This window comes from Giraffa tippelskirchi, chromosome 13 (assembly GCF_054371585.1).
Source record: "Giraffa tippelskirchi isolate mGirTip1 chromosome 13, T2T-mGirTip1v1.2.pri, whole genome shotgun sequence".
In the NCBI taxonomy this organism is placed as follows: domain Eukaryota; kingdom Metazoa; phylum Chordata; class Mammalia; order Artiodactyla; family Giraffidae; genus Giraffa; species Giraffa tippelskirchi.
The window spans coordinates 1,197,520-1,223,178 of NC_137287.1; the positions used below are offsets into that span (position 1 = coordinate 1,197,520).

At 57.3% G+C, this 25,659-nt stretch overlaps 1 protein-coding gene across 18 annotated transcripts in view; it reads right to left on the reverse strand.

Annotated features, from left to right (window-relative positions):
• MAD1L1 (mitotic arrest deficient 1 like 1) overlaps window positions 1-25,659 on the reverse strand; it is a 283,031-nt gene that overhangs the window by 152,113 nt on the left and 105,259 nt on the right. For all 18 annotated transcript variants that reach the window (XM_081552512.1, XM_081552522.1, XM_081552510.1 and 15 more), the window contains one exon: window positions 24,131-24,275. In XM_081552512.1, the coding sequence (XP_081408638.1) occupies window positions 24,131-24,275 (145 nt within the window). The remainder of the gene's footprint in view (window positions 1-24,130; window positions 24,276-25,659) is intronic.

Consider the following 25,659-nt stretch of genomic DNA (forward strand, 5'->3'; position numbering starts at 1 on the left):
TTTCCCTTTCCCTTTCTTTCATTCGGGATCCTAGTTCCTTGACCAGGCTCGAACCTGGGCCCCCGAACTGAGAGTGCGGTGTTAGCCACTGGACCCCGGGAGTCCACTGCCCGTTTTCTAACTAGTGTTTATTCCTGTTCAGTGCTGAGAGCCCTTCTCTATTTAGGAACGCGGTTTGCAAATATTCTCTCCGTCTCTATCTGTCTTTTCATCTCTTAACAGGATTTCCACAGAGAAGTTTGTAGTCTAACTTACTAAGTCTCCCTTCCACAGGCTGTATTTTGGTGCCAAGTCTAAGAACTCTCTGCCTAGATCCTGAAGATTTTATCTCCCTTTTGAATAAATGTTTCCTACCTTTCTGTTCTACATTTAAGTCTGTGATCAACCTTGAGTTAATTTTTGTACAAAGAGTTCACTTTTGTGTTTTATGAATGTCTAACTGCTCCAGCACGATTTATGGAAAAGGTTATCTTTCTCCCAGTGAACTGCTTTTGCAGTTAACCCAAAGCAAGCAAAGGAATTAATAAAGACAAGAGTAGAAATAAGTTAAAGGAAAAGTAGAAAATAAGAGAGAAAATCAGCTGAGCCAAATGCTGCTTCTTTGAGAAGATCGATAAACTTGATAAAGCTTTAGCTGTAGCTGGATTGACTGACCCAGAAAGAGAGACAAGATTCCAGTTGCTGCAACGAGGAATGAGAGGTGAGACCGCGTCACAGAGCTCACAGGAGTGAAACGGATCAAAGGTCTACCAGCAGCGACTGGACCCCAAAAGCTACACAGCCTGCGTGAGATGAACCGACTCCCAGCAGGCACACGCCACCGAAGCTGACTGCAGAACTGAAAAGCCTGAAGAGACCCATCGTAAGTAAAAGACCGCACCAGCGCCGAGAGCCCCCTGCAGCCTGGCCCCGCTCCGCCCCTCTGCCGGGACGCTGGGCAGGACGGCCATGCTCCCCTTGGGGGCCCTGAACTCTCTCCTCCAGGGTTTCCCTATCGCGCACGGGGTCGTTTCTGCTGCTCTGTTTCCCCACGCGCTGATCTTTCCCTCCGTTCCCTCCTTTCCACCACGGACTCACCTGTCACACTTTAACTGTAGTTTCTGTGTTTCCGGTTATTTTGTAAGACGTCCGGTCTCCCCGGCCGCTGCCTGCCCGGTGCTCTGGCTTGTGTTGGCACACCCTCTGGCCGATCCAGGCAGCTGACCTCAAACGGAGCCCAGCAGAGCCCATCACGAGCTGCTCCTCGAGTCCCGAGGCCGGGCTCCACCCTTCTCATCTCATACACAATATCCAGGGTTTGAGTTATACTCAGCAAAAGAAATGAGGAAGTGTTCTAATTCATTCTTTTACGTGTAGCTGTCCAGTTTTCCCAGCGCCATTTGTTCAAGAGGCTGTCTTTCCCCATTGTATATTCTTGCCTCCTTTGTCAAAGATAAGGTGCCCGTAGGTGCGTGGGTTTACTTCTGGGCTTTCTATCTTCTTCCATTGGTCTATGTTTCCATTTTTGTGCCAGTCCCATACTGTCTTGATGGCTGTAGCTTTGCAGCATAATCTGAAGTCAGGAAGCTTGATTCCTCCAGCTCCATTCTTCTTTCTCAAGACTGCTTTGGCTATTTGGGGTCTTTTGTGTTTCCATATGAATTATGAAATTTTTTTGTTCTAGTTCTGTGACAAAAGGCATTGGTAATTTGATAGGGATCACACTGAATCTGCAGACTGCGTTTGGTAGTATAGTCATTTTCACAATATTGATTCTTCCTACCCAGGAACATGGAGTATCTCTCCATCTGTTTATGTTGTCTTTGATTTCTTTCATTAGTGTCTTATAATTTTCTGTGTACACTTCTTTTGTCTCCTTAGGTAAGTTTATTCCTAGATATTTAATGCTTTTTGTTGCAATGGTGAATGGGATTGATTCCTTAATTTCTCTTTCTGATTTTTCATTGTTAGTATATAGAAATGCAAGTGATCTCTGTGTACTGATTTTGTATCACCATACACAAAGATAAACTCAACATGGATTAAAGACCTAAAAGAAAGACCAGAAACTATAAAACTCTTAGAGGAAAACATAGGCAGAAGACTCGATGACATATATCAAAGCAAGATTCTCTATGACCCACCTCTTAGAGTAACAGAAATAAAAACAAAAGTAAACAAGTGGGACCTGATTAAACTTAAAAGCTTCTGCACAGCAAAACAAGGTGAAAAGACAACGCTTAGAATGGGAGAAAATAATAGCTAATGAAACAACTGACAAAGGATTAATTTCCAAAATATACAAGCAGCTCATACAACTCAATGCCAGGAAAACAAACAACCCAATCAAAAAGTGGGGGAAAGACCTAAACAGACATTCCTCCAAAGAAGACATACAGATGGCCAACAAACACATGAAAAGATGCTCAACATCCCTCATTATTACAGAAATGCAGTCAAAACTACAATGAGATATCACCTCACACCAGTCGGAATGGCCCTCATCAAAAAGTCTACAAATGATAAATGCTGGAGAGGGTGTGGAGAAAAGGGAACCCTCTTGCACTGTCGGTGGGAATGTAAATGGATACAACCACTATGGAAGACAGTATGGAGATTCCTTAAAAAACTAGGAATAAAACCACCATATATGACCTAGCAACCCCACTCCTAGGTATATACCCCGAGGAAACCAAAGTTGAAAAAGACACATGTGTCCCAATGTTCACCGCAGCACTATTGACAAGAGCCAGAACATGGAAGCAACCCAGATGTCCATCGACAGGTGAATGGATAAAGCTGTGGTACATATACACAATGGAATACTACTCAGCCATAAAAAAGAACATGTTTGAATCTGTTCTATTGAGGTGGATGAAACTAGAAACCATTATACAGAGTGAAGTCAGTCAGAAAGAGAAACATAAATATTGTATACTGACACATATATATGGAGTCAGAGACGGCACTGATGACTTTATTTTCAGGGCAGCAATGGAGAAACAGACAGAGAACAGACCTATGGACAAGGTGGGAGGAGAGGAGGGAGAGGGGGAGATGTATGGAGACAGTAACAGAGAGATTTACATACCACGTGTGAGACAGAGAGCCAGAGGGAATTTGCTGTGCGACTCAGGGAACTCAAACAGGGGCTCTGCAACAGGCTGGGGGGGCGGGGGGAGACGGGAGGGAGGTTCAAAAGGGAGGGGATATATGTATATCTGTGGCTGATTCATGTTGAGATTTGACAGAAAACAGCAAAATTCTGTAAAGCAATCATCCTTCAATAAAAAAATATATTAAGAAAAAGAAATGGGGAAAAGCATGTCTACTCCATCTTCCTGAAACCAGAGATCATTCACACAGCAAATAATGAGCACCCCGAGGTGCTGGGCACAGCAGTAGATGCCATCAGGAGCGGTTCAGTGACAGCAGGCGTCCGGCTCGGCTCCTGGCTCCCAGGTGACATTTGCACCTGCAGGACTAAACCAGACGAGGAGGCGCTGGGGGCGTCGAGTTCGGGTCACAGAACCCTCTCTGCCCAGCAGAAGGGTGTGACTTCTGAGGTGCAGAAACACTGTCACCAGCGTGGCCCCCAGGGGCGGGGGAGGGGCTGAGGGAGACAGTGGCCCTGGTGCCCCTCTCCAGGCCCCCCGCCACCAAAGCTCCCCACGGGCATCCAGTTCTGCGCCAGCAAGACCACCACACCCAGAGGTCAGAGGGGACCCTGGCAAAGTGGCTGGCGGTCGTCTCTACTGCCCAGAGAAAAGGATGCCCACCCACACACACACCTACCGTCCACCGCGGGTAAACACATCCCACGACGGCATCAGCATGTCTTGTTCACCCAACAAACCCTCGGCACCTCCCACTGTCTGCACCCAGCCTTTTGTCCCTCCAGTCGGTGGAGTTAACGGCCAGCGGACACAGTACCAGCTGATCCCTGAGCTGAAAGCTACCATCACCGCCAAGTCAGGCTCCCAGGGGAGATGGCGCTGGAGTTAACAAAGTTTGGTCCCTACTTTCTGCATTCTTTTTATTTATAAAATCGCTTATGTAAAGGTATTACCATGCATAATAGACTCAGTTATGCAGTGTAAGACTTAGCCTTAACGGAGAAAGCTCGAGTCAGCCACATAGTTCAGAAAATGTTTTTAAGAAAAGACTAAGTCACTGACTTTCAAACATGTCTGAATCCGCACACCTCTCACAACCCGCGGGGACACAGTATAAATACATGAACTGGGGCTCAGCTCACTCTCCGGTTTTCTCGAAGGATAACAGCCTGGAGCTGACACCTCTCTCCTCCTCCTGGCAGGGCTGCATTAGCATGTAAATAGCTGGCAGATACAAGGAAATGAAAGCAGGAAGAGCTCTTTAATTAACTTTAATCCTCGGAAAATCCAGGCAGCGATCGGCCCTGGCAGCCCTCCTCAGAAGGCCCTCATCACCGCCTGGAGCCCCATCCCCGCAGCCCCGCACGGAGAGGGTGGCCAGAGAGGCCCATCTGGGGAGGGGACATCTGGGTATCCGGCCCAGAAACGGCCGCCACGCCTGTCAGCGGAGTCTGGAGGCGGTCCACGGATGGAAGCCTGGGAAGGTGCATGGGGTCCTGCCAGCCGGGGAGACGGTCACTCGCGGGGCACGGGTCTGGCCCTGCAGCCCCGCCCACAGGGCAGGGACCACAGCTCGGGCACCATGCTGAGGAGGGCCCCACCGCCCGCCCAGGTTCCCCCTACGGCACCAGCGGGCTGCAGACCCAGTAAGGCCACAACCAGGACACACAAGGCCAACAGCCCGTGGAACCGCCCCAAAGCACACAGACACGCTCTGCCTCCAATCCCCACAGGCACTCAGGGAGCCCCACAGGGGCGAGGTGCCTGAGAGCCGCGGGGGCCTGTGCTGGAAGGAGGTGGCTGGGCCACAGATACACTGGGAACGGTGCTTCCGAAACCCAAGACAGGCCCAGAAGAGATGGGCAGGCGCACCGGGTTATCATTCACAGAAGAGATGGGCAGGCGCACCGGGTTATCATTCACAAAGCCGGGAGGGCGGGGCGGCAGTGCAGACAGCCTGGGGGTCAGGGCCAGGCACTGCGGGTTGGGGGGGGGTCAGGCACTGCGGGTTGGGGGGTGGGGCAGGCCTGCGCCCCGCTCACTGAGTTCCCTCGGAGCGAGGCGGGGGGCGGGGGGTGGGGTGGGGTGGGAAGGAAGGTAGGCAGGCACAAAGCTCACTGCCCCAGGGAACCGGGAGGACTCGTGGAAGGGAGGCCTGCAAACATCCCCTCCACGTGAAGGGCACGACCTGCGCTCGCCGCAAGGGGAAAGGAAAGCCAGGCTGGGGTGGCACAGACGCTGAGCTGGGCCTGCACCTCCCAAGGGGAGCGTCTGCCCCGGCCCCACAGCTGGGAGAGTCCAAACTCGAACCCAGGCCTCTGGTGGCGCCTGTGCACATCATCACCGGCAGAGTGGCCAGGAGCAGCGGTCACGAGGCAACGCTGCTGCCCCTCCGCAGTCCCTGCTCCCGGCACAGCTGTCCAGGCACAGAGCTCGTCCCCTCGCCTGCACCAGGGAGGGACAGGCCCTGTCTGCTCGTCCACAGCCAAGAAGGCGAGGCTGCAGGCGGCCGCTGAGCATGGTGCTCCCCACTGGCGAGGCCATGGGAGGCGAGGCCACTGGCCGGCCCTGCGCCACTGACTCCCTGCACCGCAAGGGAGCCCCACGGACGCCAGAGTCACAGCTCGCCCCCCCCACCAAAGTCTCTCCTTACTCACACATCTCAGCAGCACTGAGCACTGCACGCTCACAGCGCGGCCAGCTTACCAGGAAAAAAGTCTTGCTTCTGTAACTAGCGATACTCCTTTAACCAGAGGGTAATAAAAATCACCAGTGAACACTAACCAGTGGCTCTAATTTATTTAGAGACGTTCATGCTGCTGCTGCTGCTGCTGCTGCTAAGTCGCTTCAGTCGTGCCCGACTCTGTGCGACCCCACAGACGGCAGCCCATCAGGCTCCGTCAGGATTCTCCAGGCAAGAACACTGGAGTGGGTTGCCATTTCCTTCTCCAATGCATGAAAGTGAAAAGTGAAAGTGAAGTCGCTCAGTCATGTCCGACTCTTCGCGACCCCATGGACTACAGCCTACCAGGCTCCTCCATCCATGGGAGTTTCCAGGCAAGAGTACTGGAGTGGATTGCCATTGCCTTCTCCGAGAGACGTTCATAAAGGTGCAGAAAAGAGCCTTCGTAACAGCTCATCAGAGCCCCAAGGAAGCCCCGAGACGAGCCTGGTACAGACAGGACGAGCAGGCCCGGGGCGAGGCCACAGTCCAGCGCATCCCTCCAAGGACCAGCTCCGTCCCAGCAGACGCGGAGGCCGGTTCCTGGCGACACCAGGCGGCCCCAGGCCTGTCCCGGCCTCAGGCTCTCAGCCTGGGGAGCACGTGATGGGGGTCCCAACCCACCCCCTGCAGCACAGGGCGGGCCTGGGAGCGGGCGGGCTCCCCTCCAGCTGGCTGCTCCCCACGCCAACTCCCAGGCCCTCGCCCTCAGTCACCCTCTCTACAGGTGGGGACACTGAGGGACACTGGCAAGAGGGTCCCCAACCCCAGAGGCAGCTGCAGTGCTTCTCTCACTGCCCCCCGCCCTCCGGGGCAGGCAGCCTGCTGCCAACCCCTCCTCGGGCCCCAGGCCGCCCATTCTCCAGACCCTGCGCAAAGCCGGAAACAACCTCCAGCACAGCACACACCAGCGCTCCGGAAAGGGACCCAGAGACACGCCCCCCCAGCCACAGCCACCGGAGCCTGTGCAGGGCGCATCCCGCCTGTGTTCACACCACAAACACGCTGTCAACCAGGGCGACGAGGACTCCGCAGGAGTACCCCCACAGTCCTGCTGTGGGCGGCTCTGCTCCGGAAGCGCTTCCTCCTTTCTCCCGTGGCATTTCATGGGTCTTTATGGGCGAAATTAACCAAAAGAATACTGACTGCAAACCACGCTCCCTGCATCTGTTTTTCACTTGACGATGGATGGTATTTAATACCTCTGGGCTGAGCATACCACGGGTCTGTAAACGCAGAGTCCGTCTCATCGCTGTTCAGTAACCATCACAATGGCCAGGCTGGCCTCGTGTTCCGGGAGGTCTCCTGGGAAAGCAGCCTAACTGCACTAAACAACCAGCTTCCCAGAATGAAAACACACACCTCACACGTGCACACACATGCGCGCCTGCACACGCGCCTGCACACGCACAGACTCACATGTGCACGAGGCTCAGACGCGAGGGGGCTATGACCCGATAGGGGCGGGGGCTCTGGGCGGAGCCAGACACGCCTGCCTGGACACAAGCTACACCCCCCCCCCCGCCGCCCCTCGCCCCCCTGCAACTCCTCAACCTTCTCCAGCTAAGACTCCTCCTCCACAAGAAGGGGGCCTGCAAATCCTAGATCGCCGAGTTTCCACGACTTTCAAAGATGATTCTTAGATGATAAAAGTTAATGAAGACAAGGTAACAGATGATTTAGCAGGTACTAAACGCCTGCTCGCCCCAGGTCCTGCCCCAGGTCAGGACAGACGCTCCCGGGAAGAGGACAGACGCCTGCCTCCCAGCACGGGTGCGCGTCGGCGGGCCAGCCCGGGTGAGACCGAAGGCGTGGACTTCTCCAGCACCGCGGATGAACCGGCAGGGGTGGTCTGCGGGGTGCAGACCCCTGGGTAAGAACCCAGCCAAGCGGTGCGGGAGCCCCACCCACGGCCACACACACCCCACACCCGGGGTCTAGTCTAGGCCAAGTGCTGTATTCACTGTGGTCTTGGTCTATTTCTCCATCACTGGTCACGTGTGCGACTGCGCTCGTGTTTTCATTAGGTTCTTCTCGCCCTTCTGCTGTGTCACCAGTGAGGTTTCTGAGTGGTGTGGGTAACTGGCAGCTGGGTAAGTTTCAGGAACACAAATGTCACGATAGCAGAGCCGACTGTAAAGGTTTGCTGAAGTCATCACCACGTTTTTGTGAACATTAGTTTACAGGTAAAATACACTTTCAAAGTACGGGCTCCCATCATCAGTCTGGGGTGGCCCCCCTGCCTCGGCCTCCTGGAGAGGAAGAGAAGGTTAAAGGTGAGGAGTCCTGCTGTGAGAAGCGGAGGGTACAGAACGACAGAGCTCAGGTGCCAGCTGTTCTCTGAGCCGCAGTCCCAGGCTCCTCTTCCCCAGAACAGAGAACCCGGAGCGAAGTCTGCCCTGAGAACGCCGCCTCCCTGCCCAGGCGCACAGGGAGGCCCCCGCTGCCAGCGCAGCTGCTGAGTCTCCAAGCTCCTCACGAGCCGGGTGAGGAAAAGCAGGCTTCCAGGGCAGCAGCCCGGGGCCTCCTGCAGAAGAACGGCCGCTGCAGAGCCCAGCACAGGCCAGACCGGGCGTGGCAGGGCACCACGGGGCCACCAGCCCCGCAAGGACAGGGGACACCCCCTCACGGAACACCCTGCACGCGCCACCTCCTGTCCTGCTGCAGCTCTCGGCGAGCCGCGCGGCCAGGCCCTGGCGGGGATGAGCGCAGAGAGAGCGGGGCCGGTGCCCTGCCTGACAGGAGCAGCCTGGAGGGGCGAGGACCCGGGAGCCAATGACAGTGATGGGAGAGCCCAGGCCCCGAAGGAGGACCCTGGGAACCTCCGCCGGGTAGAGGGCGGTACGGAGTCCCTCCGCATTCACAGCCTGGCAGGAACCCGGGATGACCCAGCAGGGGCAGGGGGCAGGGGGCAGGGAAGCAGCTGCGCATCAGGCCTCCGCAAGCCCAGGGTGGACACGCCCAGGCCGGAACGGCCGAGGGCGCTGCGGGCACCTGCAGCGCCTGAGATAATCACCGGAGCGGCCTGGCGACAAGTCAAACGCCCCGGGAAGGCACCGCGGCTATTTTTAGCAGCAGCCTCAAGAGGCTGCCTGGCAGGGAACCATGTCTTTGAGCATGACCATCAATTTTCACCTGCAGCCAACTTCCTTTCCTTTCAGGATGAAGGTTATTCAAAGATTTGGATTTCTTCGAAATTGAATTAAAAGGAGAACAGGGCTCCACAACAACAAGGGAGATCTGAAGTGGACACAGCACACTCGCGGCCAGGGCAGCCGCGTCCTGCCAGTCCTCCAGCCCCTCCTGACGGGGAGGGGCGCCCAGGCCGCATGGCGGGGGACCGTGGCAGGCGGCCCCCACCCCAGGCCTGGCGGGCCCGGCCTCCCTCGCAGTCAGAGCCCTGCCCTGGAGACGCCCTCCCTGCCGAGGGCCTGAGCCGGGGGCACCCAGGAGGCAGAGCAAGGAACACGGCCTGCTGGCTGGTGAGCAGAAGGAGACAGAGGCGCCACGCTCGGGGTCACATTCAAGAAAGTGCCAGAGGTTCAATAAATGAGCCGGCGTATTTTAACACAGTAGGTTAGAAACACAAAGTCCACGCAAAGGCCCCATGAACAAACAGCAAAACCGGAAGTGGCAGGGCCTGTCCAGCACTTGCAAGCTCACCTCCACAGGTCCCGCCCGTGGGGTACCCACCCAGCCCGTGGGATCTCCCAGAGTCGTGAACAAGCAGACCGGCACAGTGACGCGGTAAGCGAGCGCTCAGGGCTCCGCAGAACCTCAAAGGACTGGGGTCTTCGGGGAACCGAAGCTTCGCAGGCTGCACAAGGGAACCTAGGCGCGAAGCTGGGGCTGCAGATCACCCCGGTTCCGGACAGGCGCCACGTGCCCCACGTGCAGAGCCCCACAGGCCAAGCCCCGAGCCCCATGGGGGGCTGAGCTCAGCGAGGGCCCAGCCCAGGGGACGGAGTGTGGACTGGGCCGACGCCTGTGGTCCGCTGTCCCCGCCTCCCGCCCATGAGCAGTCCAAGCAGGAGCGGCGAGGCCGGCGGCCCCCAGGCCTGCCTGACGCCTGCGCCCGGGGAGCACCCTCCAGCGTGACCACAGGGGCTGGGACCCAGGGGCGCGCACAACAACTCAGGGTGGGGAAACCGTGGAAATTTTACTCGTGCTAGCTTTATGTAACCTTACTTTTTAATTTAAAAATGAACGTGCCCATACTTGATTACTGAACGCTGCATCACTGACTATGGGTCACATATGGGCTTTTCATACGGACTTGGCGTGCGGTTTTACAAAGGCTGCAAGCCAGCCAGGAGGGGGCTGGGGAGGAGCCCCGGGGGAGGACAGGCGCCCTCCCGGAGCGTGGGAGGGAGCAGGGCTCATACAGTCAGAGGGACACCGCCCACGGCACCGACCCTCGACCCTCGACCCTCGACCCTCCTCGGAGCTCCGGCCTCCAGCCCCAGGGCACCTGCCCGGCCACGCTCCCCTCCCCCGACTGCCGGGGGCGGCTCATCAAACAGACACATCTGTATGGAGATCTCGCTGCACAGCGCACTTAGGCGGTCCCACCCACTGCTCAATGGCAGCAGGAGGGGTGTGGGAGGGGCCTGGGGGGTGTGGGGGGACAGAGAGCCCCCCTCGCACAGTGAGAAGTGGGAGGAGGCGAAGGCCGGCCGCAACGCTGCTCCTCGGTCCCCTGGGGCTCCGGGCAAGTGGCCTCCTCGTCTGTCACATGAGGGACTCCACGCTGAGCCAAGATTCCGGGCACCGGCCAGGTTCCACATGCCCGCTGTGTGCCCACTGCTCGGGAACCCGAAAGCAGAGGCCCTGCCCTCTCGGGAGGGACAGAGATGGGCACGGAGGCAGCAGAAGACCAGGGAGGCAGGAGGGCACCTTCCCAGCCCCCCGCCCGCCCGCACGGCACTGCTGGCCAGACAGGAGCAGCGGCAAGGACAGCAAGGCCTCCTAGTCTCAGGGCACAAACAGACTGGGTGGGGGGCTGCGACTGAAGCCAAGTGTGACCCTAGTCGCGCGTAAGGACATCCTGGCTCAGATGTGTGGCCTTCTCATGGCAGGGGATCACAGGTCAGCACTCCTGCAAATCGAGCCGCTCGCCCTTCCCGGGAGTGTCCATGGAGCGGGCAGCACCGGCTCCGGGTCACACACCCACCAGGGCTGCCGCCGGGGGCCACGCAAGCCCAGGCCTGCAGTCCCCCAGGGACCCGCGCCCCCCGCAGAGCCCGTGGCTTCCGGAGCCCAGGGCGCCTGGGCTGCTGCGGTGGGGCGGGAAGCCGCACTCCCCCCAAGCGCAGGGCCGTGGAGGTGGGCGGCCCGCGACCCGCAGGAGGGGGCTCTCTAAGCCAGGCCACTGCCGGCCCCCCGCCCGCCCAGCCCTCCGGGGCCGGGGCCGCCTGCAGCACTCCCCTCCCACGCAACCACAAACCTAGCTTAATAAACATCTTCAAACTGGAGAGAGATGAAAGGCATTTTGTTTTGATTTCATTATATTTCCTAAAATTGCTTTTCTCTCTGGAGTTTTTTCTTGCCACGACCCAGTCCGGCTGCCCCCTCGGTGGGATAATGCAATAATACTGGCGACAAGATTGGCTTTCTAATAACCCTGCAAATGGCATTTTCCCGTAACAAAACAGGTGGACTTTTTACTTAAACGGATATAATAGAAGCATCAGCCTGGAGAGGTGACCTGAAAGGACAATATACTGACACGTGGAATTAAATTCTGGAGCCGAGAGGGTCCTGCTCAGCTGGGGCAGGGGGCACCGGGTCGAGCGGCGGGGCTGGCTGGCGCTCACGGCCATCCTCGGGGCTCGTCTGCAGACCAGGAAGAGGTCCCCAGGGGGACGGCACTTGGAAGAGAGTCAAGCAGGTGAACACCACCACCCTGCGCCCTTCCTGGGCGGGGAGCGTGGCCCTCGGGCGGCCTGGCCCAGAGGGCCGCCCCAGGCGCAGACTGATGCTGGGGAGCGGGGCAGCATTCAGACACCCAGGCAGGACAGCCGGACCCCAGTCCCGGGACTCCCCCAACCGGGGTCAGGGTCAAGGGCAGAGGGCAGGGGAGGGGTCCGCAGCAGCCACCACCTCCAGCCCGCCGGCAGCCCGGCCCCACTCGGACTGCAGTTTCCTGAGGTGGAAGCGGGGAGGGGGGCACAGTGCCTGTGATCCAAGCCTCGGAGGGAGGCAAAGAGCGTGCCACAGACACACAAGGGGTTCTGCTTCTCAGAAGACGGAGCAGGTCCTGAGCTTTTTAAGTATTTCCGTATTTCCGTCTGTGCTCCCCAAACCAAGAACTACCAGCATTGACAGAGGAGGCACAGGAGAGAAATCCTTCTAACAAGATTAGGAAGCTCATTGAGGCCGGGGTGGGTGTGAGAGGAGCGTGGAGACGCGTGATCACAAGCGGCCGGTGGCCTTTCTGCTCTTTTGCACAAGAAACAGACATGCTCAGCTCTTCTCCTAGGCAGGAGGCCTCGGCATGGACCAAGGGCAGTAGCCACAGGCTGTGCCCAGGCCCGGCCAGTCGGGGCGGCTGCGGGGCAGGTCCCCACCTCCGGAGTGCGAGGGCAATAGGGCAGCTGCTGCTGAGGAGGCCCGCAGACCCCCAGGGGGCTGGGCAGTGTTTATCAGACCTGCTTACACCACACAGCTCCCGAGGCCTTGCCGCCACACTTACCAGTCACGGGAGAGTGGACGGGGCCCCTGAACACCACAGCCAGGCCCCCCCGGTCTCGCCCGCGGGTGTGATGAAAACAAACAGCTGAGATGCGGAAGTGCCAGCAGCCACTGCCGAGGGACGGCTGGGCCGACCAGCAGGAGAGCAGAGCAGAAACACTACTTCCAGGTGCAACATCGCCCGTGTCTCAGGGTCCGCCACAGTGACACGGAAACATCCGGCCTCCAGGGCTTCCACAGAAAGGGGAGAAGACACGGTGTGTGAAAGCCGCACGCGGCAGGGGCCCACAACGCCTGGGGGATGCGCTGGGATCAAACGCACTCACAGCTAAACACTCTCCACGCGGCTCCAGTACTGACGGTGAAAACTCAGGTCCACACGAAAGCCTTCAGAAGCACGAGGCGTCCAGTAGGTGAGTGGTAAACAAGCAGATCCATCCAGATAATGGATTTTACTCAGTGATAAAAAGAAGGGAGCCATCAAGCCAAGAGAGGATACCGAGGGTCCCGGGACGCACAGCACTGATGACAGAGGCCGGTCTGAAAGGTGATGCTGCGGGACTCCGACTGCACGACCTTCGGGAAAACGTGCGACGACGGAGGCGGCGGGAGGGCCGGGGCCCAGGGGGGGAGCGGAGAGAGGCGCCCTGCGGTGGGGACAGCCGGCGACAGGCGCCGGTCAGGACCACAGGGCCCAGCAGAGTGACCCGAGCGCGGGCTGTGGGCTTCAGTTCAGCGAGCGACAGAGCTTCTCGGCCGGACAACGGGCCACTCACAGCGCACGGAGTCGTCAGGAGGGCCGCCACGGGCGGAGAACACGCGGGAACTCTGCTTCCTAGCTCACTTTTCAAAGACCTAAGCCACTCTAAAAAATAAAGTTATGCCACGTAAATCATGAACGTTTTAAATGTCACAGACTCTATGAGTGTATTTACACGATGTCCTTGGAATGCCAAAATTTCCGGAGATGGAGACTAGATTGGGGCTGGGGGACAGGAGGCTGGGGGGGCTAAGGTGCAGCCCACGGAGGGCTTCGTGGTGGTGGTGAGTCTGGAGTGGAGCTTCTGCGGGGACGATGGCATCACACACACTCTCACCTATACACACGTGCTCACTCGCACACATACATGCACACACATGCATGCACACTCATATGCACACAGACGCGGGCATTCTCACACACACACACTCAACACATCCACACACATTCATGCACACGTGCACACACACACTCTCACACTTACACACTCATGCACATATGCACACACATACACAGACACTGTCACACAATCACACATACTGCATGAACATCGGTCCTGGTCCTGATGCTACCCTAGAACCATCTAAGATGTTACCGCCCCCCACCCCGGGGAAGCTGGGTGAGATGCACCTTCCCAGTGCGGTCACAGCTTCCTGTGGGTCTAAACTGTGATCTTTCTAAAGGTGGTCAACCTGAACCACCCCAGGCTCCAGCATGTCTCCTCTCCTGGGTGCTGCCCCCTGGCATCTCCGAGCCTTGCCTGTCAGCTCTACCCCAACCCGAGGGAGACCCCCCCCCCCCCGGTGCTGAGCCTGCCCAGCTGACGCCGCACAGAGCGTGGCTCACGGCACACGCCCGTGAGAACCTGTGCTTCGACAAAGGGAAGGGCAAAGTGAGTGAGTCTGGGCTCTTTCTTCCAATTCCCTTCCAGCCTTCCCATCTGCTGCGTTGTGAGCTTGGAACGTGCAAACCTCGCCTGAAGGTCGGCCTTTACAAATCTAGAGAGGATGTGAGAAAACATTTTGAACAGGAAAATAAAAATAACCCACATCAAAATTCACGGGGTAGGCACTGATGGTAAAAGCCCTTAGAATACCACCACTCGACGGGGACTTCAGTAATCCGACAAAGACTCTACAAAAACACACAGTGCGCAGGGCGGCGTGCAGGCGACCTACTGGTGCTTCCTGAGATCCGACGGGGACCGGGCGGCGGAAGCCCCACATCCTGACCTGCTCCCAAGGCTGCAGTGCCAGGTTGGGCGAGAAAGCGTGGAGGCATGAGGATGATGCAGAGGGGGCTGCTGCGTCAGGGGGCTGCTCCTACCCTGAGGGGCTCGGGGGACCACACTTCCTCAGACTGGACCGCGCACAGCGGAGGACCACCCTTGAAAGGCAGCATTACCATACAAGACCTCCACCCCAGAAACTCGCAAATACCACTGAGAGAATGGGAGAAGACCTAAATGAGTGACGGGATACACAGCGCTCTGGTTGAGAAGATGGAATGATGTTAAGGGGCCATTTATCTCCAAACTTCCAATTGACCACTTCCAATTTGCCTTGATTCATGGACCTAACCTTCCAGGTTCCTATGCAATATTGCTCTTTACAGCATCGGACTTTGCTTCTATCATCAGTCACATCCACAGCTGGGTATTGTTTTTGCTTTGGTTCCATCCCATCATTCTTTCTGGAGTTATTTCTCCATTGATCTCCAGTAGCATATTGGGCACCTACCGACCTGGGGAGTTCATCTTTCAGTGTCCTATCTTTTTGCCTTTTCATACTGTTCATGGGGTTCTCAAGGCAAAAATACTGAAGTGGTTTGCCATGCCCTTCTGCAGTGGACCACATTCCGTCAAAGTGGTCAAACAGGAGATGGCAAGAGTAAACGTCGACATTCTAGGAATCAGTGAACTAAGATGGACTGGAATGGGTGAACTTAACTCAGATGACCATTATATCTACTACTGTGGGCAGGAATCCCTTAGAAGAAATGGAGTAGCCATCATGGTCAACAAAAGAGTCCGAAATGCAGTACTTGGATGCAATCTCAAAAATGACAGAATGATCTCTGTTCGTTTCCAAGGCAAACCATTCAATATCACGGTAATCCAAGTCTATGCCCCAACCAGTAACGCTGAAGAAGGTGAACTTGAATGGTTCTATGAAGACCTACAAGACCTTTTAGAACTAACACCCAAAAAAGATGTCCTTTTCATTATAGGGGACTGGAATGCAAAAGTAGGAAGTCAGGAAACACCTGGCGTAATAGGCAAATTTGGCCTTGGAGTGCAGAATGAAGCAGGGCAAAGGCTAATAATAGAGTTTTGCCAAGAGAACGCACTGGTCATAGCAAGCACCCTCTTCCGACAACACAAGAGAAGACTATACACATGGACATCACCAGATGGTCAACACCGAAATCAGATTGATTATATTCTTTGCAGCCAAAGATGGAGAAGCTCCATGTAGTCAGCGAAAACAAGACCGGGAGCTGCCTGTGGCTCAGATCATGAACTGCTTATTGCCAAATTCAGACTTAAATTGAAAAAAGTAGGGAAAACCACTAGACCATTCAGGTATGACCTAGATCAAATCCCTTATGAGTATACAGGGGAAGTGACAAATAGATTTAAGGGACTAGATCTGATAGACAGAGTGCCTGATGAACTATGGACAGAGGTCCGTGACATTGTACAGGAGACAGGGATCAAGACCATCCCCATGGAAAAGAAATGCAAAAAAGCAAAATGGCTGTCTGAGGAGGCCTTACAGATAGCTGGGAAGAGAAGAGAAGCGACAAGCAAAGGAGAAAAGGAAAGATATTCCCATCTGAATGCGGAGTTCCAAAGAAGAGCAAGGAGAGATAAGAAAGCCTTCCTCAGCGATCAGTGCAAAGAAATAGAGGAAAACAATAGAATGGGAAAGACTAGAGATCTCTTCAAGAAAATTAGAGATACCAAGGGAACATTTCATGCAAAGATGGGCTCGATAAAGGACAGAAATGGTATGGACCTAACAGAAGCAGAAGATATTAAGAAGAGGTGGCAAGAATACACAGAAGAACTGTACAAAAAAGATCTTCACAACCCAGATAATCACGATGGTGTGATCACTCAACTAGAGCCAGACATCCTGGAATGTGAAGTCAAGTGGGCCTTAGGAAGCATCACTACGAACAAAGCTAGTGGAGGTGATGGAATTCCAGTTGAGCTGTTTCAAATACTCAAAGATGATGCTGTGAAAGTGCTGCACTCGATATGCCAGCAAACTGGGAAAACTCAGCAGGGGCCACAGGACTGAAAAAGGTCAGTGTTCATTCCAATCCCAAAGAAAGGCAATGCCAAAGAATGCTCAAACTACCGCACAATTGCACTCATCTCACATGCTAGTAAAGTAACACTCAAAATTCTCCAAGCCAGGCTTCAGCAATACATGAACCGTGAACTTCCAGATGTTCAAGCTGGTTTTAGAAAAAGCAGAGGAACCAGAGATCAAATCGCCAATATCCGCTGGATCATCGAAAAAGCAAGCGAGTTCCAGAAAAACATCTATTTCTGCTTTATTGACTATGCCAAAGCCTTTGACTGTGTGGATCACAATAAACTGTGGAAAATTCTGAAAGAGATGGGAATACCAGACCACCTGACCTGCCTCTTGAGAAACTTGTATGCAGGTCAGGAAGTAACAGTTAGAACTGGACACGGAACAACAGACTGGTTCCAAATAGGAAAAGGAGTATGTCAAGGCTGTATATTGTCACCCTGCTTATTTAACTTATATGCAGAATACATCATGAGAAACGCTGGGCTGGAAGAAACACAAGCTGGAATCAAGATTGCTGGGAGAAATATCAATAACCTCAGATATGCAGATGACACCACCCTTATGGCAGAAAGTGAAAAAGAACTAAAGAGCCTCTTGATGAAAGTGAAAGAGGAGAGTGAGAAAGTTGGCTTAAAGCTCAATGTTCAGAAAACTAAGATCATGGCATCTGGTCGCATCACTTCATGGGAAATAGATGGGGAAACAGTGGAAACATTGTTAGACTTTATTTTTCCGGCTCCAAGATCACTGCAGATGGTGACTGCTGCCATGAAATTAAAAGACGCTTACTCCTTGGAAGGAAGGTTATGGCCAACCTAGATAGCGTATTTAAAAGCAGAGACATTACTTGGCCAACAAAGGTCCGTCTAGTCCAGGCTATGGTTTTTCCAGTGGTCATGTATGGATGTGAGAGTTGGGACTGTGAAGAAAGCTGAGCGCCGCAGAATTGATGCTTTTGAACTGTGGTGTTGGAGAAGACTCTTGAGAGTCCCTTGGACTGTAAGAAGATCCAACCAGTCCATCCTAAAGGAGATCAGTCCTGGTTGTTTTCACTGGAAGGACTGATGTTGAAGCTGAAACTCCAATACTTTGGCCACCTCATGCGAAGAGTTGACTCATTGGAAAAGACCCTAATGCTGGGAAGGATTGGGGGCAGGAGGAGAAGGGGACGACAGAGGATGAGATGGCTGGATGGCATCACCGACTCGATGGACATGGGTTTGGGTAAACTCCGGGAGTTGGTGATGGACAGGGAGGCCTGGCGTGCTGCGGTTCATGGGGTCGCAAAGAGTCAGACACGACTGAGCGACTGAACTGAACTGAACTGAACTGAACTATCCCCAAACTGACGTATAAATTCTTCGTAAATTCGCCACAATCCCAACCGTTCCCCAGCAGACTGTGTGTGTGTCAACTGACAAAGCGACTGTGAAATGTGTACGGACGAGCTCTGGTCCAGGATGAGCTGCAGACTCCTGAAGGGCGGTGATCCCTCTGGAGCTAACCCCAGGTATCAGAGCACCACAGGGTCGCCGCAGTGAAGACAGGGTGGCGCTGGCAGAGGACATATGGAACCAGCGCGCAGAAGCTCAGCCGCCCACCGGCAGCCACAGGCCGGCAACTCGGGCCACCAGACGGCACACGGGGGACGGAGGGTCTTTCCGGAGTCGGTGCCGGATTAACGACACTTTCCACGGGGAAGACCGGCTGGTTGCCTGCTTCGCTCACACCCAACTTCAGGCCTTGGTGCATGTTACAGCCACGTGTAAGAGGCTAGAACACTGAAGCAGGGGCGTGTCTCCACGGCTCTGGTAGGCAAACATCAGCCTGTCACCACTCACCAACACCAACGTCAAGGTGACAAGGTGGAAGCAGGGGGACCACAGGAAGACGACAGTGCCTGCTCATCACCAGAGACTCCTGCTCACCCAGGAGTCAGCAGGTGGCCAGGCCCAGGAGAGGAGCCTGCCACACGTCTCCCAGCAAAGATCCCCATCAACTCGGCAGAGACACGACCCTCGAAAACCTCAAAATGGGGCGGGCAAGGCCGGAGCAGGTCCCTCACTGACGGGGCACCGAGGCCCCACCTTCCAGGGCTACAGGGTCTCACTAACGAGGTGGCGCCTCTGCAACCAGCGTGACTCAACCAGAGTCACCGGGCCAGGACTCTGTCGTCACTGGTGGGGCATCCACAGAAAAGGGGCCAGCCCTCAGCCTGCCCTCGCAGAGGACACAGCTGTTAGGACCACCTGCCTGGATCGCCTCCGGGAAACTCGGAAAAACCCGGAACTCCCCGCGGTCTCCCTCCTTCTGACCTGACGCACACACCGCCCAGACTGCGTGGCGTGTGGAGCCGGAGCTGTGCCCACGCCCGCGGGGCTGAGCTGCCTGAAATCAGGAAGGAATGCAGACTCCGCGCCAGCAGGCTACTCTCTGGTGTCACGGGCGAGCGCTACTGGGCTCTCGGCGGGGGTGCCGGGCTTCCGCGGAGGACCGCAGGGTCATGCCCAGCCCCGGCCCAAGCCTGGACCTCCCTCTGCAGAGCCGCTGACCACTGGGGCGTGGCAGCAGCTGGACAAGCCTCGCCTCACACGGTTCCTACATAATGACCACTCTTCTCTAAGCTTCCAAGTGAACATGAGGAATAGAAAGAGTTGCATTTACACAAGATAAATAACTTTATACAAATCCCAATACTCAAGCAGAGCCCCTCGGTTGGAAAAGGACCAGGAGGCTGGACGGAGTGTCCTGGGCACAGCGTGGACCCCTGGGCTAAGGAGGCGTCCCGTCCTCAGGGACCCCCTAGTGACACAGCTACCCCAGCCCCAGGCAGGGCACCCACCCTGCTCCCAGGCCTCCTCCAGCACAACCTCGTCTGCACACGAGGCGAGAGGAGCCCTGGCCTCTTCTGGGGGACGCCCAGCACTTCCTGCCTCGCCTTCTGCCCTCGGTGGGGGCCCCCGAGGTGGCCGTCATCACTGCCAGACCATGCCCCTGAGAAAGCCAGCTGGCAGTGACCGCTGTCCTCCTCCAAAGGCCACTCCACCAGGGAACTAGGGAGGGGATGAGGGGGGATTTTACCTTCATTGTTTAAAATTTCATGCTAAAAGGTAGCTTTCACTGCTTAGCATCTATAAATAGGATTCTGTAACCATATTGTGGAATATTAGGGGCACACTGGAAATAGTGCATTTCAAATAGGAAAATGGTTTGTGTTCACCCAGTTCTGGAAGCCAATTTTCAATTGCTTAAAATAGTCATGGTATTTTACCAAGGTAATTACACTCTTAGCTATCAGTAACAATTAAACCCTTAGACTGGAGATGCTTAATAAGGTCTCAAAATAAAATCGCACATTCCAAGCACTGTACTCCGAAATGTCAAGCAGGCAAGCAGGGCCTTCGACGGCTCACAGGAGCGGGCGCCCCCTTGGCGGGCTTGGCCCAGTGCCCAGCGGAGGGCTGGACACCGCACTCGCCACAGCCGCCCAGGGCCGGGCTGGGGGCCCCCAGAGGGTGGGGGTGCCTCCCCAGGAAGGACAGGGAAAGGTGAGTAACCCACAGCTGCCACACTGGAGGTGCCCCGAAGAGGATGCACAGAGACCACGAGGGAGCCGTGTGCAAACCCACGGGGCCACGTGGACGGGGGGCAACACGCTTGGCACCGAGCAAGAAGCGGCAGGCTGGCCACCCTCCGCAGACTGGCCTGACGAACAGCTTAATCACGCGGCTGGCAGGACGGATCCTGTGTGCTGGACCCGGGCCGCGTGGGCGACCGTATCGACCCATCGCAAACACTCCTCCAAGCGGCAGGCGGTATAAGCCATCCGTCAGTGCCAGGCAATCAATACCCCTCTCACTGCTACGCCTGTGAGCGCAGCGGGCCAGGCCAGGCTAAAGCACCATTGCCTTCCAACCTGCTGACCTAGGGAAGAGAGGAGTGGAAATTTCCTGCCTTGGGAGCCGGGAGCAGTGACTCTCAAGGGCAGGAAGTGCCCAAGATGGAAGCCAAGCAGAAGCGCACGAATGTGGAGGCGCCGGTGGACGCTGAGGGCACAGGCTCCGCGGCGGTGGACACGCAGCCCCGCCGAGCAGGGGTCCACGCTAGGAACCGAGGCAGCCCTGGTGGAGAGCAGGAGCCAGGCCTCCAGGGCGCCGAGCCAGCCCCAAGGACGCTCACTCGCGGGGTAGCGTGGGCCCTGCGCGGGGACGGCTCGTGGGCTCTCCAAGGGGCCCGGCTCTGTCATCTGCAGACGGTCAGGGGCCACACCCTCCCAGAGACCCTCACTCGCTGCGACTCCGAGGATGAGCTGGAACCTCTGAGCACCACGCGGAAGCGGACCAGCCAGAAGCGGACCAGCCCTGAACACCACAGGAGGCCACGCGCTGGCCCACGGGGTGACTCCTCCGAAAGCCTGAAGGGGTTCCTCCGGGGCCACAGGCAGCTGAGGCCAGAGGGCCGCCCACCTGGGAGGCACGCACCCTCTGCCCTGCAGCATGTCCTGCACTGGGCTGCCGGCAGCCCCGTGGGCACCTGAGTCACAGCCCCCAGGCCACCCTTGCCCTCAGACCCCCCAGGCGAACGAGGAGGCAAAGGGGGCTTCTGCAGATGAAGTCAAACTCCCAGATCTTAAAACGAGCACGCTCACCCTGGACTGTCTGGTGGGCGAGCGGATCAGGTGAACTTTCAGAGGCAGAGAACTTCCTCCAGTGCGGCCAGAGGACTGCGACAGAAAGAAGCTAGAGAGACCTGAACCCTGAGAGGCTGGAGCCACCCACACGCCTCGGTCAACAAGGGGGAGCCTGGCCCCACACAGAGAGGAAGGGGGAAGAAAATGGTCCCCCAGGCTCCCCTGGGACCTCTCCCCAGCAACCAGGGGCCCCTGGTGAAAGATCCCAGTGGTGACACTTCTGGGCGTCCATTCCAGACAGACTGGAACCTGTTCCTGCCCCCCACCCCCTCGAGCCCCTTCCTCGTGAGAGCAGAACCCGGAAAGGATGAGTGCGCCCCCAGCTGGGGCGAGATTAGCAAGCGGGGCCGCCCCACCCAGGCACACCGGGCGTCCCGCGGCCTCCACTCCCGCGACACCCGACATGGCATGTGCGTGCGGCCGCATCACATCGCACACGTAGCCGCGTGCAACCGCCTCCACTGGGATGCAGAACAAGCTCCACGTCACCCTCACGTCAGGCCCAACCATCCCACACGGACCCGACACGACAGCTGCTCGCACCGCTGCCCCAGTTTCCAAAATCCTGCCCAGAACCAGGCAGCGGCAGGGCAACCCAGAGCCGCCAGCAGGGGCGGCCAGGCAGGGGGTGGACCTCGCCCTGTTTCCACCCCCTCACCATTTATCTTGTCCTTCTGACCACTTTCACCCACTCCTCCCACCCCTGACCCCCCACTTCTGGCAACCTCCAATCTGATCTCTTTTATAAGCTCAGATTTCTTAGATTCCACCCATAGGCAAGACCGTCTCTGTCTGAGTTGTCTCATCAGTGTAACGACCTCAGGTCCGGCCACACTGTCACAGACGGCAGGATCTCCTTTCTGACGGCTGAGGAGTGTTCACCGCACACACTCCACTTTCTTTACAATCCACCCCTCGATGGATCCTCCGGACCTCAGGAATAGCGCTGCCACAAACGAGGCGGTGCAGAGGTCTCTTGAGACAGTGCTTCTGTCTCCTCTGGATAAACGCCCAGAGCCGGGACTGCTGGGTGGCACGGTGGTTCCATTTCCGAATCTTCAGGAACCTCCATCTGGTCCTTCTGGAGTCTTCCCAGCGCCCCGCGAGCACCGTCCAGGTGAGAACCACCAGGCTGGCCTGAGCTACTTCCGTGCACTCGGAGAGGGCCGGGGTCATCCGGCCTAAACTGGCTCAGGACAGACACCCAGCGACCAAGCAGAGCTCCTGAGGTCACGGGGACGGCCTCCCCGCTCGTCACTGGGGGAGAGCTCCGTGCTTCCCGCGTCAGGGACCGCACAGCCTCCGGCCTGGATGTCAGGTCCAGGCATCAGTCTCGCCCCTGTCGGAGCCCTGGCCCTGAGCTGCTCCGTCTGCCTCCCCTCCAGGTCCTCTCGCCGGCCTGCGCCCTCGGATGGGGTGCAGGTCAGCGATGTCTAGCGGACCTCGGTTGCCCTGTTCCTTCCAGCGTCTTGTCCAGAACCGCGGCGGCTTCCTGCCGTCCACGCTGGGGCTCCCCGCCCGGGAGACCCGGTTCTCCACACTTCTTCCACGAACATCAAACTCTCGGGCCCCAGCTCCACTGTCAGCACCTTCGAAATTCCTCTGGAGCCAAGCTGCACTCTGCGCCTCTGTCACATTTGCAGGCACACGGGTGTGTCAGCCCCGCCCGCCTGTCCCCTGGACCGCAGCCTCTATAGGGCCACGACCACGCCTGTATCATGGGCATGTCCCACAGCGTTGACACCAGGACACACCAGAGATACGGGAGACGGAGGAGAGGGGCCTAAGAAGCCAGCCCCGAGTAACTGACCACGGCCGCCCTGGCCGGGGGGGCTGCGCCCTCTTTGCTCCGGAGGCAGCAGGTGAGGGTCTCCCCTGTGGGGCACCCGCCAGCTCGCTGGCGGGATGGGCCGAGCCCGACACACACGGCAGGCTTCCTCCAGCACTCACGACCAGGTCTCAGGTTGTCATCAAAAGTGTCAAGGACACACAGTTGTCACACACAGTACCAGCTCCTGGCGCGTCCCGGGGGGACTGCACCCTCCCAGGCAGGGGCCGGCCCAGCCCCTCAGCATCAGCCTGAGGGGGACGGCGGGGCGGGAGGAGCCTGCCAGCAGCTGGACGCCCCCACCCGCCCCCCACGAGAGCATCTCAGGACAGATTCTGGCTTTTTCCTGCCTCGTCTTCTGAAATTTCAGCATCCACGGCAACGTTTTAAATTACGCTCTCTCACACAAAAACCCTAATTCACGCTCCAGCGAGCTCTGCTTATCGAGGCAGACGTCACATCCCCGGGCTCAGCACAGTTGGAGACCCCGGCCCACAGCCAGAGCCGGGGGCACAGTGCATGCCAGCCTCTGCTCACTGGCTCTGAAGGAAGGAGAGGCTAGGCCTGCCCAGGGCTGGAGGGAGGTCGACCCGCGTGAGGAGCCAGGGGCTCGGGGCCGACCCCCGACACCCCGGGCGTCACATGAGGCCCTCACGAGGAGGAGAGGCACAGCAGGGATTCTGGGTCAGCATCTCAGAGCCTCCTGGAGATACAGGGTGAAGACAAGGTGGCCACACCGCCAAGATGCCCTCCTAGTGACAGGGGAGCCGGCCCGGCCTGAGCTGTGACTCACAGGCGGCTCCAGGGGCGTCTACCTGCTCCAGCAGTGAGACACGTTGCTAGTGGCTGTGAGTGCACGCTGGGTGGTAGACACCAGGCCAGCGTAGGCCTGGAGATACAACTGAGCGTGGACATGGGGAGCTGCTGGCCTGGGACTGAGGACGCAGGGGGCTGGGATCTGCTGGCCTGGGACTGTGACGCGGGGGGCCGGCCCCGGCAGGCGCTCGTACCTTCGTCAGCAGCAGGACTCGCTTCTGCAGCCGCCGCGCCAGGGCCTCATGCGTCTCGCGCCGCTTCCTCTCCTCCAGCAGCTGGCTGCCGAGCTGGCGGACCTCGTCCTGGAGCTGCAGCCGGGCCTTCTCCAGCTCCCGGGCGCTGCAGGGGCAGAAGGGCAGAGAGGTCAGGCCCCACCCCGACGGCCTGGGACAGCCCCAGGCCCAGCGCCCACGCGTCACTCAGCCCCCGAGACAGAGCCGCACGCACGCCCAGCCCCCCTCGCTACCCCCCGCCCCCCGCTTCTGAACAACTACTTGGAGCCTTTCAGGAGACTCTGGATTCAAACGGGGCCCAGGGTGACCCCAGAACACACATTGCACAGTGGGGAAGATCGCCAGCCGCGGGCTCGGAGGTGCCTCTGAAAGAGCCAGACCAGCCTGGAGCACTTCCCACAGGCCCATGGGGGCCCCTTCCTACTCCCGAATGGTGCAGAGCCGAGCCCTGCAGAGTTCCGGGGGGTGGACCTTAGGGCACCCAGCCACCCCCAACCACAGACCGGGGTGGGCGGCCACGGGCCCAAAGCCCAGCACGCCCCTCAAAATGCCCACCGTCCTTCAGAGCCTGCGGGACCATCCTCTGCCCTGGCCTGTTCCCACACGGACTTTCGGAGCCCTGTCCCGTCCTGCCCACATCAGAGGTGCTGCACACAGACACCCCCGTGCTTTCTGAGGGGACAGCTACCAGGAGAGCTCTCGGGAGGCAAGACATCCCGGGGAAATGAGGTGCTAGCCCCGGGGGCATCGTGAGGTGTGGATGTCAGACACATGCTCACGCTATTCCAACTAGAGAAAACCTCTTTCCAAAAAAATCTTTAATATTCTCCTTCCATTCCTTTTTTTTTTTAGTTTGGCCGCGCCATGCAGCATGGGGGGGCTTACTTCCCCGACCAGGGATCAAACCCACAGCCTTCGCACTATAGGCATGGAGTCTTTAACCACTGAACCCCCAGAGAAGTCCGTTCTTTCCTTTGGTGATTTTATCGGGATCATGTCATAAGCTGTGACATCACATTTACCTGGGCTCACGCCCAGTGACGACATCAAGACAACTCTGAAAACATTAAGAGCTGGAGCTGAGGCCTGCAGAGGACACCTCTGTCTCACATCGTTCTTGGGTGTCCCGTTATGTTTTTGCCTCAATTACACGATTTCCAAGAAAACCTTAATCCACGGGGATGGCAGGCAATGCTTTATTTGGGGGTGGTCTCCACCAAGCTAACTTTTCCTATTTCACATCTGAGTGAGTATGCGGTTTTTTACTATAATTTACTGCAATTCTTTAAACAGTTAATTTGAGAGTAAATGTGAAATAGGCATTTACAGAACGTTGTAAGAGAACTCCTGGTCTGGGCTACCTGAATGGGGCTCAGCACCCGCGGGAGCTGGCACTTTCTCCCCCAAGGGTCCTGCACCTGCCCTGCCACCTGACCCTGGGCAGCCCCCTCAGAAAGCCTCACCCTAAGACTGAGCCCCCCCACCCCACC